The 15,905-nt window shown below is 56.9% G+C and overlaps 1 protein-coding gene across 1 annotated transcript; it reads right to left on the bottom strand.

Moving 5' to 3' along the window:
* Nucleotides 1-1,111: 1,111 nt before the first annotated feature.
* RAPGEFL1 (Rap guanine nucleotide exchange factor like 1) lies at nucleotides 1,112-14,482 on the bottom strand (the record flags this gene model as incomplete). Its single annotated transcript, XM_080826499.1, has 15 exons — nucleotides 1,112-3,044; nucleotides 3,312-3,366; nucleotides 3,780-3,844; nucleotides 4,031-4,118; nucleotides 4,449-4,499; nucleotides 5,058-5,148; nucleotides 5,239-5,417; nucleotides 5,993-6,115; nucleotides 6,228-6,325; nucleotides 7,062-7,229; nucleotides 7,449-7,561; nucleotides 9,685-9,782; nucleotides 10,007-10,142; nucleotides 11,068-11,143; nucleotides 13,963-14,482. 15 exons carry the CDS (start codon nucleotides 14,480-14,482, stop codon nucleotides 2,920-2,922), a joined length of 1,986 nt encoding a protein of 661 aa, XP_080682625.1. The 3' UTR covers nucleotides 1,112-2,919.
* Nucleotides 14,483-15,905: the final 1,423 nt, after the last annotated feature.

The raw sequence follows: 15,905 nt of genomic DNA, 5'->3' as shown, positions 1-15,905 counted from the left end.
TGAGCCAAAGGCAGACACTTATCAACTGAGCTACCCAGGCACCCCAGTTTTTATTTTTTTAAAAAAGATTTTGTCAGAGAAAGAGCAAGAGGAGGGGCTGAGGGAGGAGCAGAGGGAGAAGTAGGCTCTGAGCTGAGCAAAGAGCCTGATGTGGGGCTCGATCCCAGGACCCTGGGATCACGACCTGAGCTGAAGGCAGATGCTTAACCGACTGAGCGACCCAGGCGTGCCTCACTGTTTCTAATTTTAGCCATTCACGATCTGATTCAGGTTTTTAACAGAGCAACCTGGCTACAGTGTGAGAACCAAGTGGAGGGATGAGGGTCGGGCTGGATAGAGGAAACTGAGACGCCAGGTTGGAGGCTGGGGTGGTCATCCAGGGGAGAATGGCGAGTGGTTTGCACCAGGTGGTCACAGAGGAGTCACAGAGAAGTGGACCAATCAGAATATGTTCTGGAATAGCAGCCAGCAGGACAGGCCGATGAGATGAGGGAGGGACGAGAGGGAGGTGTGGAGGGACAAGTGCTGCGTTCTTGCCTTGAAAACCTGGGTGGATGGGAGGACCATCTCCTGAGATGCAGAAGACAGGGAGTAACAGGTGTGTGACGTGGGAAGATGAGGGCTCCTGTGCGGCTCTTTGAATATGCATCATCTCCTGAAGCTTAGGTTCTCCTTAGGGCCGAACACTGGGCTCTAGCTGCTCCCCATCTTAGTGTAAGTGGTAGACATCGGTTGTGTGAATAGTGCACCCTGTCTGAGTAGTGGCTGGTGGGATATGCACGCTGCCTGCAGTGACATATCTCAGTTAGGGGCCCTGTTCTGTCCTCTCGCTCGCCTGTGACTTGGCCCTTTTGCTGGGATTTCCCAGCTTCCTTCTTCTGCCTTGACGGCTTTAGCATTTAACGAGCTCACATGTCCGCGGCACCTGTCTGTGTTCCAGACACTATGCGACCAGTCTCATGAGGTTGGCACCTTTCCCTCTCATCCACACTTCCAGTCATTCCAGAGCAGCTTGCTGAGGGACCCAGTGCACTGAGAGGGGGTCCCCTCTTCCCTCCCTCACCCCCTGCCCTAGCCTCAGAGGAACAGAATGGAGAACAACAAGCAGCTTGATTCATAGATTCATAGACTTTATCGGCTTTTTCTCCACCCAGCAGTTTCTGCAGACAACCGAGCCTGTTCGCGGTACACACAGTTCACGCTGGCAAAGTTGGGGAGCAGTGGGGCAGGCATCAAGGCTAGGGGCGGGCAGCAGCTGAGGCTGGACCAGTGGACCCCAGTGCTTGAGGAGAGGAGGCTGCCAAGCGGGCTCAGGAGGAAAGGTGGCCGCAGGGAGAGGAGGGCACGTGGACAGCTGCAGGGAGGAAGTAGGGCGGGGGGCGGGCTGTGGTCACTGTCTGTGGGGGGGGGGGGATGGAGGAGGCGGGACACAGTGCCTGTGTCTGTGAGGCTGGGGGTGGGGAGCCCATATACACTGTTTTGTGGCAGGAACCAGACAGACCGCTGTATAAAAGGGACTGTACAACATAACCTATGATACAATGTTTACATATGATACAAGGCTCTTCCCCTCTTTGAGTTTTAAAAAATAAATTTACAATTCCAGAGCTTTTGGTAAAAAATATGTACACCCTCAGAGCAGGAGCAGCAGCTGCTTTTGCTGTTGCCGCCGCTGCCTCTTCAGAAGGGAAAGAGGTGGTGTCAGAAAGGGGGGGGGGCGAGGCTGTGCCCGGAAACCTCACCCAGTAGCTCCCAAGAGTGCTGGGCCCCTCGGCCCTGGAGGCCCCTGTGGTAGAGGGTGGGGGGACAGAGAGGTATGAAAGGCGTCACCACAGTCTGGTTTTGCCTTGACAGCCTTGGCCATTCCCTCTGCTCTCACTCCTGGGCGCTGCCAGCCCAGGTACAGGGGTCCACCTCACCCCAGCTCTGATGGGGAGGACCAGGAGGAATCAAGACAGGAAAAAGGATAGAGACCATGTGGTTGGTGTCCCGCAGAAGAGCCAGAAGGGAGATGACAGCTCCCTTCTTAGCAGCAGACTCCCCGAAAGCAGGAGTGTGGGCAGCAGAACCCCCAGCTCCTGATGGCGCCACGTCCCACTCCGCAATGCGGAGAAAGTGTCCTGTAGGCAGCCAAGGCCTGTGTTTCCCTGAGCATCTCTTGCCCTCTCATTGGAGCCCACCCAGAGACCCTGGGGAGGCCTGAGTGGGGGACCCACAAGAGCTGACGGGATGCCCCCTGCGCCATGAACAGCTTTGCCCACAGGCTTGGGCATGCAGGGCACCCAAAGGAGCTGAGCAGGGAGTGGTGGGGGTGGGGAGAGCACCCCCACACCATTGCGGGGCCGAGTACACCAGGGTAGCACCAAACAGAAGGACCCTTCCACACAAAACACCCTCCCGCAGTTACCGGATATACTCCTGCTTCTTCAAGGGGACAGGCGCACACAGGCACACAGACACAAGGGCGATGTGATATTCCAGTGGGGTACATCAGGGGTCCCAGCCCTGACCAGGAAGAGGCCAGAGCAGGCTGGAGAGGAAGGCTGCCAACCCCTCCCACAATTCTGCTCTGTGAGACAGGAGGGTGGGCTGCTTTCCTGCCTGCTTGGGAGGAGGTTGGAAACTCCATCTCTGGACCGGACCTCGATGGGAGGGGACAGAGGAAGGAGCTCTCTGCCCCCTTCCCTGCAAGGGAAGAAACCAGCCAAGTGGGGTGTGGGCTGGAAGGAGCAAGGGGGAGAGGATTTCAGCAAGGTGAACAGGCTTCTGAGTCCAGGGGTAAGTCCGTCTGACTCTTCCCTGAGGGGCCAGAAGTTGCCCCAGCGGAAAGGTGTCAGGGGTGGGTTGGGACATCGTGCAAAGTGCTTGAGTGCCAGGTGCCCGAGGACCTCGGTGGGGCGCCCACCGGAACCTCTGTTCTCACTGACTATTGGCCTCTAGCTTGTAGGAGAGCTCAAAGAGGAGGTTCTGGTTGTCGATGACCTGGAACTGGCGCACATAGGCCTTGGTCTGCAGGTGATGGGGTGACGCCTCCATATCTAGGCCTGGGGGTGTGACAAGAGAAAAGCGTTCAGGCTCCCAGCCTCCCACCCACCCACCACGTTCTCGCTCTCCCTCTCTCCATGCATGCTGGCCAGAGGAGAAGGGTGTGGGTTGGGACAGGTGCTGGGCAGGAGGGCCCTGGGGAAGGCTAAGGAGAGGGTGGAGAGCTGACAAGTTTAAGGAACTCAAGAACTGAGCAGGGACTCCTCCCAGATGCCTCCCGTTCAGGCAGAGCTCTCCCCGGGAGGTCTTAGAGGCCCGGTACTCACAGAGGGGCCGGCTCCGGTATTTTCGGACTGTCCTCACTTTTTCAGCCACTGAATGCTGGGAGATGACAAGGAATGAGTCGTAAAAAGGGCTCAGAAAGAGGCTCCCCCCTCTAATACTCCCCTTGCTGTGTTCTGCTCCAGCTCTGCTGCTTTGACCCTGCTCCCTCCAGGATCTGATCCTGGAGGGTCTCAGAAGAACCAAAGGAGGGGTGTAACCAGCTGGTGGGGAGAGGTAGAGTTGCGCACGTGCACGCGCGCACACACACACACATGCCCCATCCCTCCCCAGCTGCCTGTCAGCTTTGCCACCCGTGGGCGGGTTGCCACGGCAATGCCACCAGGGACAGTCAGGAGTCTGTCAGGCAAGCTGGGCACTAAGGAGAAAGGCTGCTGTCTTTAGGGGGTTGCCAGGAGAGGGGGAAGGATGCCAGCCTCCGCGCCCAGGCCACGGTCAGCAGTGCCACTCACCAGCTTCTCGATGTTCACCAAACCATCGACAAGGGTCTTACTCCCCTCGTGCAGGAAAGTCAGGTCTAGGGAATGGAAGAGAAACCCATGTGAGGATGAAGAGAGGAGGTCCAAAGGGCCCTTCCCCTCCCCTACAACCTCTCATTAGGGGGCTCCTCTCCAGGTGGGCACTCAGAGTTGAGTGCCAGGGGTTGAGAGCCAGAACTGGGGCACGGAGAGTGTAGCCAGAAGGGCACAGGAGTTACCCTCACCTTTGAGGATCAGAGGCACGAAGGGAATCACAGGAGGTTTCATCTTGGAGATCACTTCTCGGTAGCTTTTGTGGTTCCTGCAGGGGTCCTGGTGTTCAGGGAAGAGAGGTAAAGGGGCAGATAGTGCACCTTAAAGATGTCCCCTACTCCCTCATCCTCCTGCCCTAGATCCATCTCTGATCAGAGAGCGTACGTATGGGTGTTTAGCTGGGGATGAAGTGGGGAGAGGCTTGACCCTTCTCCCTCCTCCAAGGAAAAGGGGGTAGCAATCCTCCCACCCCTCCCCTCCCAGTATGGGGTGGACTGCAGTCTCAGGCACTAAAAACCTTGAAGGGAAGCTTGAGGAAGCAGGTTTATGGGGACAGAGGGCCTCTGGGGTACAAGTCCAGGGGCAGATAAAAGAGCTGAACCCACTCACTGTCAGGTTCTCAAATTTGCGGAACAAGTTCTTGAATTTCCCTGGCAGCTTCTGCAGAGAGTTTGAAGGAAGGAGAGGAAATGTCAGAGTGGAGCTCCTTGGGTTTCACGGCAGCTCTGGCTAATCCCCCGGTGTCAGAGGGGGAAAGGGCCTGGCTGTCTTGCAGGGGGCTGGCAAGCTGGTGGGTGGGGAAATAGAGTCAGCCCTTGATGCAGTCCCGGGAGCTTGAAGAGCCCAGGGGAAGGAATTACACTGGGGAATTCGAGTCTCTGCTTAGGTATACGCCATGCGCGAGGGGACTCGCTGAGTGCTGGCTGCAATCCAGTGTCCAAGCCTGCCATCTGGCCTGGGCTGCCTGCCCCCACTCGGGCGGGGATTCCGGCTTTTCACTATTTTGCACAGGACACGGTCCGTTAGCCAAGCTGAGTGCCCGCCCGGGGGCTGGACCTGCCAGAAGAGGGCGCCTCCCTCCGCTCGGCACAAAGGCTCCCTACCGGCCAGGAGCAGCCGCCTAGGTGAACCCCGGAGGCCAAGGACGCCCGCCGCACCCCCCCGCCCCAGCCGGGCCAGCACAGGCGGGAGGAGAGGAAAGGGCAGCCGTGTCATCACCTCCCAGGTGAGCCGCAGGCGGCTAACCGCGGCGTTGTCCAGCCCCATGACCACGGCGTAGAAGGACAGCAGGTCCTGGTTCTGCTTGCAGCTGCGAGGGGTGGGAGGCGGGGTCAGCGAGTGTCGCGGCAGAGGGGGGGCGGGGCTCCGCGTCCCCCCGCCGCCCGCCGGCCGCACTTACATGGCCGCGATCTTGAGGAACTTCTTGAGCAGCTGCGCTCGCCTGCCCGGGGCCTCGCAGAGCAGAACCTCAGTGGCCACCCAGTGCGTGACCTCGCTGCAGCGCTGCAGCAGCAGCTCCAGGTTGGCCGTCTCCCGGCGGCCGCGCTCCCCGTGGAACACGTAGTCCACGAATTCCAGCTGCACCCACGGTGGGCGTGGTGGAGGGGGCCGCAGGCGCAGGGGCGGAGGGGGGGGATGTAGGGAGGTGGGAAGGGGGGATGTAAGTGGCCCAGTGGCCACAGGGCGGAAGGGAAGGGCCGAAGGGCAGGGGCGGGAGGGTGGCAAGTAGGAGAAAATGGGGACAAGACAGGTTGCAACAGAGATGGGGGGCGGGGAGCAACATTAATAATACTCTCCTATCCCCTGAGCACTTACTAGGTGCCAGATCCTTGAACCATCTGATAGACATTATTGTGACTGCCTTATTTTCTTTCTTTAATAGAGAATAGCTTAAAGAGAGTAACCATGGATCAGGTTCTATGTAAGACCCACCTTACTAAGGGGGTCTCTCTCTTTGCTGTTTTTTTTTTTTTTTCCAGATGGGGGACCTAAGGCTCAGAGGGTCTGGGGTGAGTTGGGGTGAATTGCCCAAGGGCAACCTGCCAGCCAGCCTTCTAACCCCAAGTTCAGCTGCACAGCCTGCCGGTCTCCAGGACCCCCACCATGGCACATTTCTCCCTCCAGCCCCCCAGAGCACTAGTTACGGTCCCCACCTCATGCACACATCGGAACAGCTCCCAGTGGAAGGCAGTAAGGTGGTTGGCAACGTCCTCCGGCTCCACTCGGTGGATCTCTGTGTCTCCAGGGGACACCTGGATCTCCTCTGGGAGAGGCATCTGGTGGCAGGCAGGGGCACAGGGGCTGGACTCCACTCTGGGCTTGTGAGGTTCTGCCCATAGCCCCTCTGGGCCCTGGCTCCCAGCCAAGGCCTTGGGACGGAGTTCTTACCAGGGCCTCATAGCTGTCCCGCGTGCAGGCAAACAGGTGGCTGTTGATGCCCAGTGTGGTGAAGACACAGTCTTCAGTCGGCTGGAGAAGGACCTTCTCTGCAGGAGAAGGAGCTGCTCTGCCTCGGCCCTGGCCACCTGCACCCTCACACACCCCAGCCACCGTCGCCATCCCATCTGGAAACTCCTAACCCTGCACAGACACATTCTAGACTAATGGGACTCGTGTTAGGTTACCATCAGTTTATGCCATATTTACCTGACATTTTTCAAATAATGAATTCTCTTGCAGTCATAAGCTCTTTTTTAGACCCAATATTCTTCCACAGTTCTTCTCTCATTCTATCAGCTGGGGGACACCAGGACTTTTATCCCCCTTGCCTCAGAGGAAGAGAAGGCTCTGGCTACATTGCAGGCTTCCTGCCTTCCCATAGAAGTTGGAGGCCCACCCTGTGTGTTTAGCCTCAAAAACAGCATCCTCAGATGGTCTGGGAAGTTAAAGAACCAGATCCCAAGGTGAGGAAAGGCAAGCACCAGAATCCGAATCCAAGTGTCTTGGACCAATGCTTTCCAAACTTCAATATGCATAGGGATCGCCTGGGAATCTGGTTAAAATGCTCATTCTGAATTGGTGGGTCTGGAGCAGGGTCTGAGGTACTGCACTTTTAATAAACTCCCAGGTCGGTGGTGCTCATGTGGCTGGTCCCAGAACCACACTTCCGGTAGCCAGGGCCTAGAGTTTGTTGGCACCCCTGCCCCAGAGCACCGGGCTTGTGAGTTTCTCCTCTCCTGCCGGCCCCCACCACCACCTGGCCCAGCTCTTCCCAAGCCTCACCTCCGGAGGAAGCCACAGCCACCAGGATGAGGGAGTCCTCACGCCCCGCAGGCTCCTCTGAGTACTGCAATTTCTCTGTCACAGAGCCCAGGATGTCCTGCACAGACGCCGAGAGGCGGCTGCGGATGGTCACGTAAGAGTGGTCAGGCATGTAGACCCGGCAGAAGACTGGGCAGAGACAGGGAGGTGGCTTGGCATAAGAAGGCAGAAGGGCGGCGCGGACACAGCCCCCTCAGCACACATCGGTTTCCCAGCCCATCTCACCCCTAACCTTCAGTCGCCTGGCTCCACCAGGAGACTCCACTGAAGGTGCCCTAAAACCCAGATGCCCCGGAGGACCCTCTGAGCCACTCCAGAGGCTCTGCCCAGCTTGATGCCCACACTCACTCTCATCAGAGCCCCGGAAGGCCACTCGGGTCTGCAGGCAGGAGTCGATCCGGCGGAAGTGACGGAAGAGTGGCTTCACTTGCTTGCTGGGTGGCTGGCTTTCCTCTGGGATCCTGGCATGGACACAGCTGGGCGTCAGGAAGTCCTGTCACGCATATGGAGCGCCAGGCAGGCAACATCAAGCAAGGGATTATCAGAATTGAGTCAAGGATGCAGCAGCACCAGGTTCAGAAAGTGGTAAAAGAGCTCAGAAGGGAGACAGTGACCAGCAGGGGACTACTGTCCAAGTGACCCAGATCATATGCCACCTCTTCCGTGAATTCTCTGATCCACCCCACCCACCAGGAAAGGTCACTTTTTGGCATCAACTGCTGTAGGACACTGGGCTAATATTTGTTCATGTGTGTATCTTATCTCTTCTGCAAGACTGAGAGCTTTTGAGGGCTGGGCTTACTTCTTCCTGGATTTTTTTTTTCCCCAGCCCCCAGGCCTAGTACACTACTTAGCACATGGTAGGCGTAGGTCATCCTCTGTTTCCTGAATTTTGCCATCAAGGACTTTACAGCCTGAGAGGGAGACAGACGTGGATACAGCTACTTCTAACATGAGACAGGAGGTGTTAGGTGATATAACAAAGGTACAAGGAGAGTTCTGTTGGCAAGAGGGAGGGGGAACTTTCATCAGGAAGACGTTTTTGACCGTGGCCTTGAAGGACAACAGAAAGAGAACTGAGTACAGGGTGGTCCTTCTTGGGTGGACCATGTAAATGATGGCAAGAAATTAGAATTGGGAATGCCCAGGAGTTCAGGCAATGGTGGGGTGTATAGCGAGTGTCATGGGGGCTGGGGGATGTGGGAGATGAGGCAGGAAGCACTGGCAGAAAGGCAGGGGTGTTGAATGCTTGCAAGAGTGTTACAATTTGAGGGTGCCTGGGTGGCTCAGTTGTTAAGCGCCCGCCTTTGGCTCAGGTCATGATCCCAGGGTCCTGGGATCACACCCCACATCAGGCTCCCTGCTCCACAGGAGAGCCTGCTTCTCTGTGTCCCACTCCCTCTGCTGTGTTCCCTCTCTCAGTGTCTCTCTCTCTCTCTCTCTGTCAAATAAATAAATAAATAAAATCTTTAAAAAAAAAAGGGGGGGGTGTTGCAATTTTGTCTTGTGGGCAATAGAGAGCCCTGGATGTTTTTGGAATAGGAGCATGATGTTGTCAAACTGGAAAGATCTCTCTGGTGTCAGCATAAGAAGGGAGAGGATACAAGACCATGAGCTGAAGCCCTGGGCAGGAGACTGTGGCAATAACCCAGGTGAGAGCTAATGAGGTCGAAACAAGGGTTGCGCTGGTGGGAATGGAGTGGAGAGAGACTGAAATGGTCAGAGGGATGGATCGATGGATGGATGGATGGACAGACAGATGGACAGATGAAGTGGAGTCCTGAAGCTGGCTCACATTGGCTCATGAGAAGAGATTGTGAAATTTGGGGAGATTCTGCCTATAGGTTTTAAAACAGCCATATAAAATATAAAAAATATAAAGAAATGTTTTATGAACATCTACCCAAATTATCACCACAAAGGTAGCATCCTGTTTTACTATATTTTGCTATTATCTATGCTCTTTTTTAAGATTTTATTTATTATTTGACAGAGACACAGCAAGAGAGGGAACACAAGAAGGGGGAGTGCCAGAGAACCAGGCTTCCCGCTGAGCAGGGAGTCTGATGCAGGGCTCGATCCCAGGACCCTAAGATCATGACCTGAGCTGAAGACAGACGCTTAACAACTGAGCCACCAGGTGCCCCACTATTATCTATGCTCTCGGTGTTATTTTCCTCTCTTGTATTTGTATGCTGAAAGTACTGTGTAATGGCCCGCCACTGCACATTTCTTCCCAAGTTCACATTCAGTATTCACATTCACATGTCAGTAGCTGGAAATCAGCCAGCAAGAGAATTTACACCATGTGAATCAGCAAAACCTACAAATAGGGGCTCTCTCTCTTTTCCCCCCGCAAAAGTGCTGGTTGTTAAATATGTCCCAATACACCATTGGATTAACAAAGAAATGGGTGGGAGAATGGACAAGACAGTGACTGGAGGCTGTGCTCTGTGCTACCCTCTAGCAAGAGAAAGCTGCTGAAATAAAACCACACTGAAGTCAAAAGGCGAGAGGCAGTCCCCGCAACAGAGGAACATGGGGGACTTCTGTCCTATCCCCTCCCCCAACCCATTCCCCTCACTTTAGCTCCACTGTTTCCACAAGCTGGTGCAGCCTCAATGTGTCCTCTCGGAGGTCCTGGTAAAGGGACTCATCCTTCATAATCAGCAGGTACAGATCCTGGGGAGCAGAGGAGAAAGAAGATGAAGGCAGGGGTATCATCCCAAGCTTCGCTATTGGCAAAGGTTGGGGCAGCGTCTCCACATCTTTGAACATAGAGGAACCATATAAACTGAGGTCCACTGGCATCTTCTCCTTCCAGGTACCCAGCTTGAGGAGTATGGCTCCTTCAAAGGAGTCCCCTTCTAATAGCCTGCTCACCCGCCTTCTCTTCCCAGGCCCACCTTGATGATGCGGCCGGCCCCCTCTTCCTCCTGCAGCAGCCCCTGGTATGTGTCCAGGAAATGAAGGAGCATGGCTAGACAAGCCTGCTTCCGGCCCAGCCCCTCGGGGCCCTCCATGCCTCCTGCCCAAACAAAACTGACCCCTTAGTTAAGAAAAATCCCTGGGCAGGCAGACCAGAAGAAACTGGGAAGGGAGATGAGAAGCAGTGGGTGGTTAAACCCTCCCAAATATTCTCTAATCTGGGGCCAGGGACAAGGGAAGTGCAGGGGTCCCTGGAGACAAGACCCCTTTATGCCCCAGCCTGGGCTTTTGCTCAGAGTAGGTAGGGATGGCCCCCACTTGACCATGTCCATCTGACAGCATCCTGCCTGTTTGAATTTCACTTGGAGATATCCCGCCCGGGGCCCACCCAACCCCTGACCAGCCCATAGCCTGGAGCCGACAAAGGCCAGGGGTGCTTACCACAAACCTGACCATACCTCAGTGTAAGGCCTAGTGTTCCTAAGAGAGCCTATGGTATTCTACTCAGTGGCCTGACATGTACAATTAGATCCTAAAATAACTCAGTGAGAGGCCCTGTGCTTACATGAGACCCTACAAAGAGCCTGGCCAGTTGGCCTGCCTCTAGCAGACCCCACTGAAGCACAGCCGTGACCTGATGTTTACATTGGACCCTATAATAACCCACTTGCAACCAGATGTTTAGAGCAACAGTTCAGTGGGGAGAGGGCTCTCTTAATAGAATAATAACACCTTATGTTGTTGGCCCAAGGCTCTGCAGTCTCCAGAGCGCTCCCACATCTACTATCAGATTCATCTCCCCAGCAGCCCCATAGGGAGGCAGGCAGGTGCTGTTTACCCCCTTTTTACAGAAGAGGAAACTGAAGCCCCAGGAGGTTAGGTGGTCTGCCCAAGGTCACACAGCGGGTGAGTAAAACCCCTGGAATTGAAACCCAGGTGTGTTTCCTAGGGAAGCGCTGAGGCCCCGTATCACAGGTGGGGTAGGGGGAGTGGCTTCCTCCTGACCTCCCCTATTGCAAGCTCCATAAAAGGATATTACTGGTGTAGCTCCTGCAGAAATTTCTCCGTGGGGAGGAAGAGAGAATGGGTGAGGACGATGTCATCCAGCAGGATATCTGTAGAGATCAATTGGTGCCACTGACGTCAGGCGGGCACTTCCAGGACCCGACTGGACACTCCCTACAGGCCCCCTCTTGCCTCCTAGACTGAGTTCTCCTTTGCCAGACTGGAGCCCCAGCCACCTGCCCCGTCATGCTCTGCACAAGCGCGTGCACACACACGTGTGAAGGTTCTGGGCAGCCGCTGCGGGGGTGGGGTTGGCAGCTGCCAAGGCAGCTGGAGGGAAGGAGGGGGCGCCCTTTGATGGCCACGCCCACTACTCTTCAATGTATGTGGGAAGCTGGTCAGATAATATGTCAAGCTTGAGATCTGCCCCCAAAAAGAGGTCGAACACAGAAGTGTCTCTAGACAAACAACTTCCAAACACAGAGGTTAGGGTCAGTGGTGTGTGTGTGTGTGCGCGCGCGCGCGCGCGCGCGCGTCTATGTCTGTATCCCTCCTCCCCTCCTTATTCCCTACATAACAGCTCTGAGCTCCAACTGGGCAGGTGAGAACCAGCCCCATTAAAAAGGAGAGGGAGTGACTGACATCTCTTTGATCCCAAAAGCCTTTAAATAGAAGCCCTGTGTCCTCTGGATGCCCAGAGACAGAAGGGTTAATGAGGGAAGGGTGGAGGGGAGTGGCTCTCACCACCCTTTTCCCCTCCACTCCCCCATCAGGGCCTGGCTCAGCCAGTCAGCCAGGTACAAGGTCGTCCTGACTTGCAGCCAGCCGTGGGGTGGGGCAGGGCAGCCTGGCACACAGAGACAGGCAGGGAGCAGGGAGGGAGCCAGGTGTCCTCACCAGGACAGGTTAGGGCCAGGTCCCCAGGCACTGCCCCAGGACAAAACCAAGGCTTCTGACGTCCCTTGGCTCCCTGGCGTTTGGTTCTAGCCATGAAAGTAGAGGAGGAGAACCAACACCAGATCCTCTATCTGAACTGTTGCAGTTCACCAATGAGAAACTGAGGCCCAGAGCTGAGAGGGACCTGCCTGGAGCCAGAGTAGGAACCCAGACTCCTGAGTCTTTGTTCTTTTCTCAGTATGCCCCAGGCAAGCAGCGTGTCAGGGTAGAGCACAGTGGTGAGATTGGACAACTTAGATGTTTGCAAGCCTTGGACTGGTTTGAGGATAACTTCTGTAAGTCCCCTCCTCCCACACACTCTGGGAGGAAGCCAAGATGGTTTGAGAACATTGGTTATACTGGAGAATATCAGAGTGGCATGTTAAGGTGATTCTCATTTACCCTGGGACTGGTTTGAGGTTCCCCAAAGCAGTTACTTTGCAGATCTAGCTTGCCAGCCCAGGTAATAGGATGATGAGCAATTCAAGAGTCCTTCCCCATGAGAGGCAGAGTGTGTGGTACCAGGTCCCTCTGGAAGGGGAAGGACAGGTTCTCCCTTTCCTCTTTGCCTCGCTACCCTGCTATGTTCTTAAAGTGAGTCTGAGAGCCCCAGCCGTGACCCTTGGCTCCAAAGGTGGTGAGGAGGTATAGGGCTGCCCAACATCCTTCCCATCTATCTCATGGGAGGTCGAAGCCAGAGCAAAGGAAGAGGAACACGGGGCAGAGTGGAGGAGATGGTGCTATGGGGGCTACAGTTTGGCGTCTGTCTCTTCCAAGCCAGGCTCTGGTCCAAGGCACAGCCTCCCCAGGGAATGTGTCATAGAGACACAGGGTGTGTGGTGTAGGCGGGAAGTTATGGTTAGGAGAGCTGTGTGTGTCTGATATTTTTCTAATTAAATCCAAAAGGTGTCAGCTCCCCAGGGCAACGACAGCTGAGCCAAGGAGAGGACCCAGGTCTTGAGGAAAATCTAGGCGAGCAGTGTCCTATTCCACAAACCTAGGTCCAGGCTCCCTGCAGAGGTCTAAGAGCAAAGTGTGAAACCCCCATCTTTGGGCCCTCAAGCAGGGATCCCCTCCCCAGACCTTGCTGGGCTTAATGAAATGCAGAGGCAGACCTAAAGACCCGTCATCGCTCTTCTACCTCCACCACTAACCAGCAGTTTGGGGCCTCAGTTTCCTCACAGTCCCCTTAGTAGGGGTGCTGGTGGGGAGTGGTGAAATAGCATCATCATTTAGGGAATAAGCTTCTCAGGGTGTGGCTATTATTTTTTAAAGAGGCCGTGTGCTGAGGCCTGCCTTGGGAAGGGCGGGAGTTGGAGGGGCTCAGAACCCCCCCGGGGATGCTGCAGGGTCCTAATGTCTGTCTCTGCCCAGCCACCTCTCTCCCCTGACAAACAAGTTCTGCGCCAGCCCCCGACTAGAACACCTCCTTCCCCACAAGCTGCTAAGGACAATGCATCCCTTTGCCTGAGCCCAAAAGGCAGCTTGGGCCCTGAGCCTGTCTGGCACTGCCCCACTGAGTGGGCCAGTCCTGTGCTCTGGGGCTTCTAGACAGAATCAGGGACTCCTAGAAGGTCTTTCAGGTCTTGGAAAGCACCTCTTGGGGTGGGGGTTGGGGGGTGGAGCTGGGTCTGCCCTGGGCAGCTTCCATCTTAGTGTGTCAGGCCTTAATTTGGGGCCACCGAAGGAGGTAGTCAACATCAGGGACCCATGAGAATCTGTGGGTAAAATAGCCAGAAGGGAAGGGTGGCTTAAGGAGAGAAAGAGGTTCATCTTCTCCAGCTGGTGGGTGAGGCTGCTACAGGGAGGAAGGTGGCACTGCCGCCTCCCTTCTGCATAAGGGTCTGCTCCCCTCCCAGGCTGCTGGCCCACTTCAGCTGACCGATCAACCCCACACCGAGGGTCCCGGCAGAGCGCTCCCCCGACCCCACCGTCCAAGGGCAAGGAAGAGGAACCCGGTGGCAACCTCTGCTCCGGGATGGATGGGCCTTACCTGAGGCGGCGCTGTCCCTGGTGGCCCCTCCGGCGAGCCGCTCCAGCACCCGGTTCAGAAGATGCTCCGGCCGCTCGGGGGCGCCCAGGGGGGCCCAGGGCGGGGAAGTCAGGGGCTCACCCGGGGACAGCTCGTCAGAGGAGTACGAGGAAGGGGAGCGCAGGGGCCCCCCTCCCCCGAGCGGCCCGGGCCCCGGCACCTCCTCGAGCTGTAGCCAACAGGGCCCTCCGCTGCCGAGCTCCTCCGCGACCCCCGCCGGCTCTCCCCCTTCCTCTTCAGGGGGCGGCTCCAGCCCCGGCTCAGCTGGGGGCTCCCGGAGGAAAGCGGGGAGCAGCAGGCGAGACACGCTCTGACGCCGCTGCAGCGGCCGCAGTCCACCGGTTGGACCGCCGCCCCCGCCAGGTCCCCCGCCCCCGCCAGGGCCGCCGCAGCTTCCCGGACCCCCGCCGGGACCTCCCGCCACCGTTCGCCCCGCCAGCTGCGACGTCTGCTTCTTCAAAAATTTCTCCAACGGCTTCATGCCCCCCCCCGCCCCTCTCCTCGGGGCCGCCGGGGGACCCAGGTGTCCCAGGCGCGGGCGGGGGGGGCGGGGACACGATGCTCAGAGCCGGAGGGACAGAGCGGAGGGCTGTGCCAGGCGCCGGACTGGGGGCCAGAGGTGCCCGAGGCTCGCTGGCCGGGGTCCAGTGGCCAGTGGCCCGGGGAGGTGCCAGAGGGAAAGAGTGCTCGCTCTTAGTGGCCCCCCATGTCGGTCGCAGCCGGCACGCGGCGCGGAGGGCGGATAGGTTGCGGGGCCAGTGCCACGGGCTCTGCGCTCCTGGGCCGGGCTGCGGCGGCAGAGACAGCAGGCGGAGCGCAAGGCTGAGAGAGGACGCGGCGGCGGCGGCGGCGGCGGCGGCGGCGGCTGCGCTCCTGGCCCGGGGGAAGGTGGCAGAACTGAGACCGCGCCCCCTCCTCCAGTCTCCGCCCAGTCTCCGCCCCTGCCCTTTCTGGACCCGCCCCCTGGGCCGCGCGAGGCTTGAACTTGGGCGCTGGGGCTGGCCTCGAGGGAAATAGTAAGAGGCTGAATGGGATTGGCTTCAGGGCAGACGCAGAAATTAAGGGCAAAGGTGATGCAGTGATTTACCAAAGGAGAGTGAGTCCTGGCTTGGGGGCCATCAGGGGCTCTTTAAGTATCATTTCAAAGAAGTAGGGCAGGTATGTGGCCTGCACAACTTGGGCTTACCTGTACCCAGGTGAGGCTTACGAAGATTGCTGATTGAGTGTCCATCACTCTCAACCCCAACAGTATGGTCTGTTGCCGTATTTGTGGTCTTTATGTTCCTTCTATAAGAAGGGCTGGAAAGGCTTGGGGTAGATTGGCATTGGCACTGGGGGCAGTGCCCATCTGCCCTTTCTGGTAGGGCACAATAGGTGGTGAGGGCCTGGCTTGCAAGAGGCAGGTACTGGCAGGCAGGTAGGAGCCAGGCAGGGAGCAGCAGGTTGTGGCAGGTCTAGTTGGGCTGAGAAGAGACAGGAGGCAGTGGGGAGGAGATGAGGAGTACAAGGGCACCTGAGCCCAACTGGCAGCAGGGGAGAGCAGGGTCATGGAGATGAGTGACAAGCTCTAGAACTTCCAACCAACATCATTAAGCATAGAACGCCCCTCCAGAGCTGACATGGCCACGAAGGAGGGAAAGTGGTGCCAATTTGCACTCTAAATGATCTTTATTCCTGATGCCTGTGCCAGGAGCATTTTGTCCCTAAGGATATGCTACCCCAGAAGGAGGAGGTGGGTGTAGAGACACACTCAGTGTAAACACATCAAGGTTAAAGTAACAAGGTGGAGAAGTGGCACCAGGTTCCAGAGGGATTGAAGCTCCTTGGACAATGCCCCACCCCTGTTTACTGTGCAGGGACCAGGCAGGGACAGGAATGCTAAAGGCTGGGAGTGGTGGTTGAAC

Source organism: Martes martes, assembly GCF_963455335.1.
Source record: "Martes martes genome assembly, chromosome: 16".
Taxonomy (NCBI): domain Eukaryota; kingdom Metazoa; phylum Chordata; class Mammalia; order Carnivora; family Mustelidae; genus Martes; species Martes martes.
Note: the sequence above shows the minus strand (reverse complement) of the source record. Positions and strands in the feature narration are given on the sequence as shown.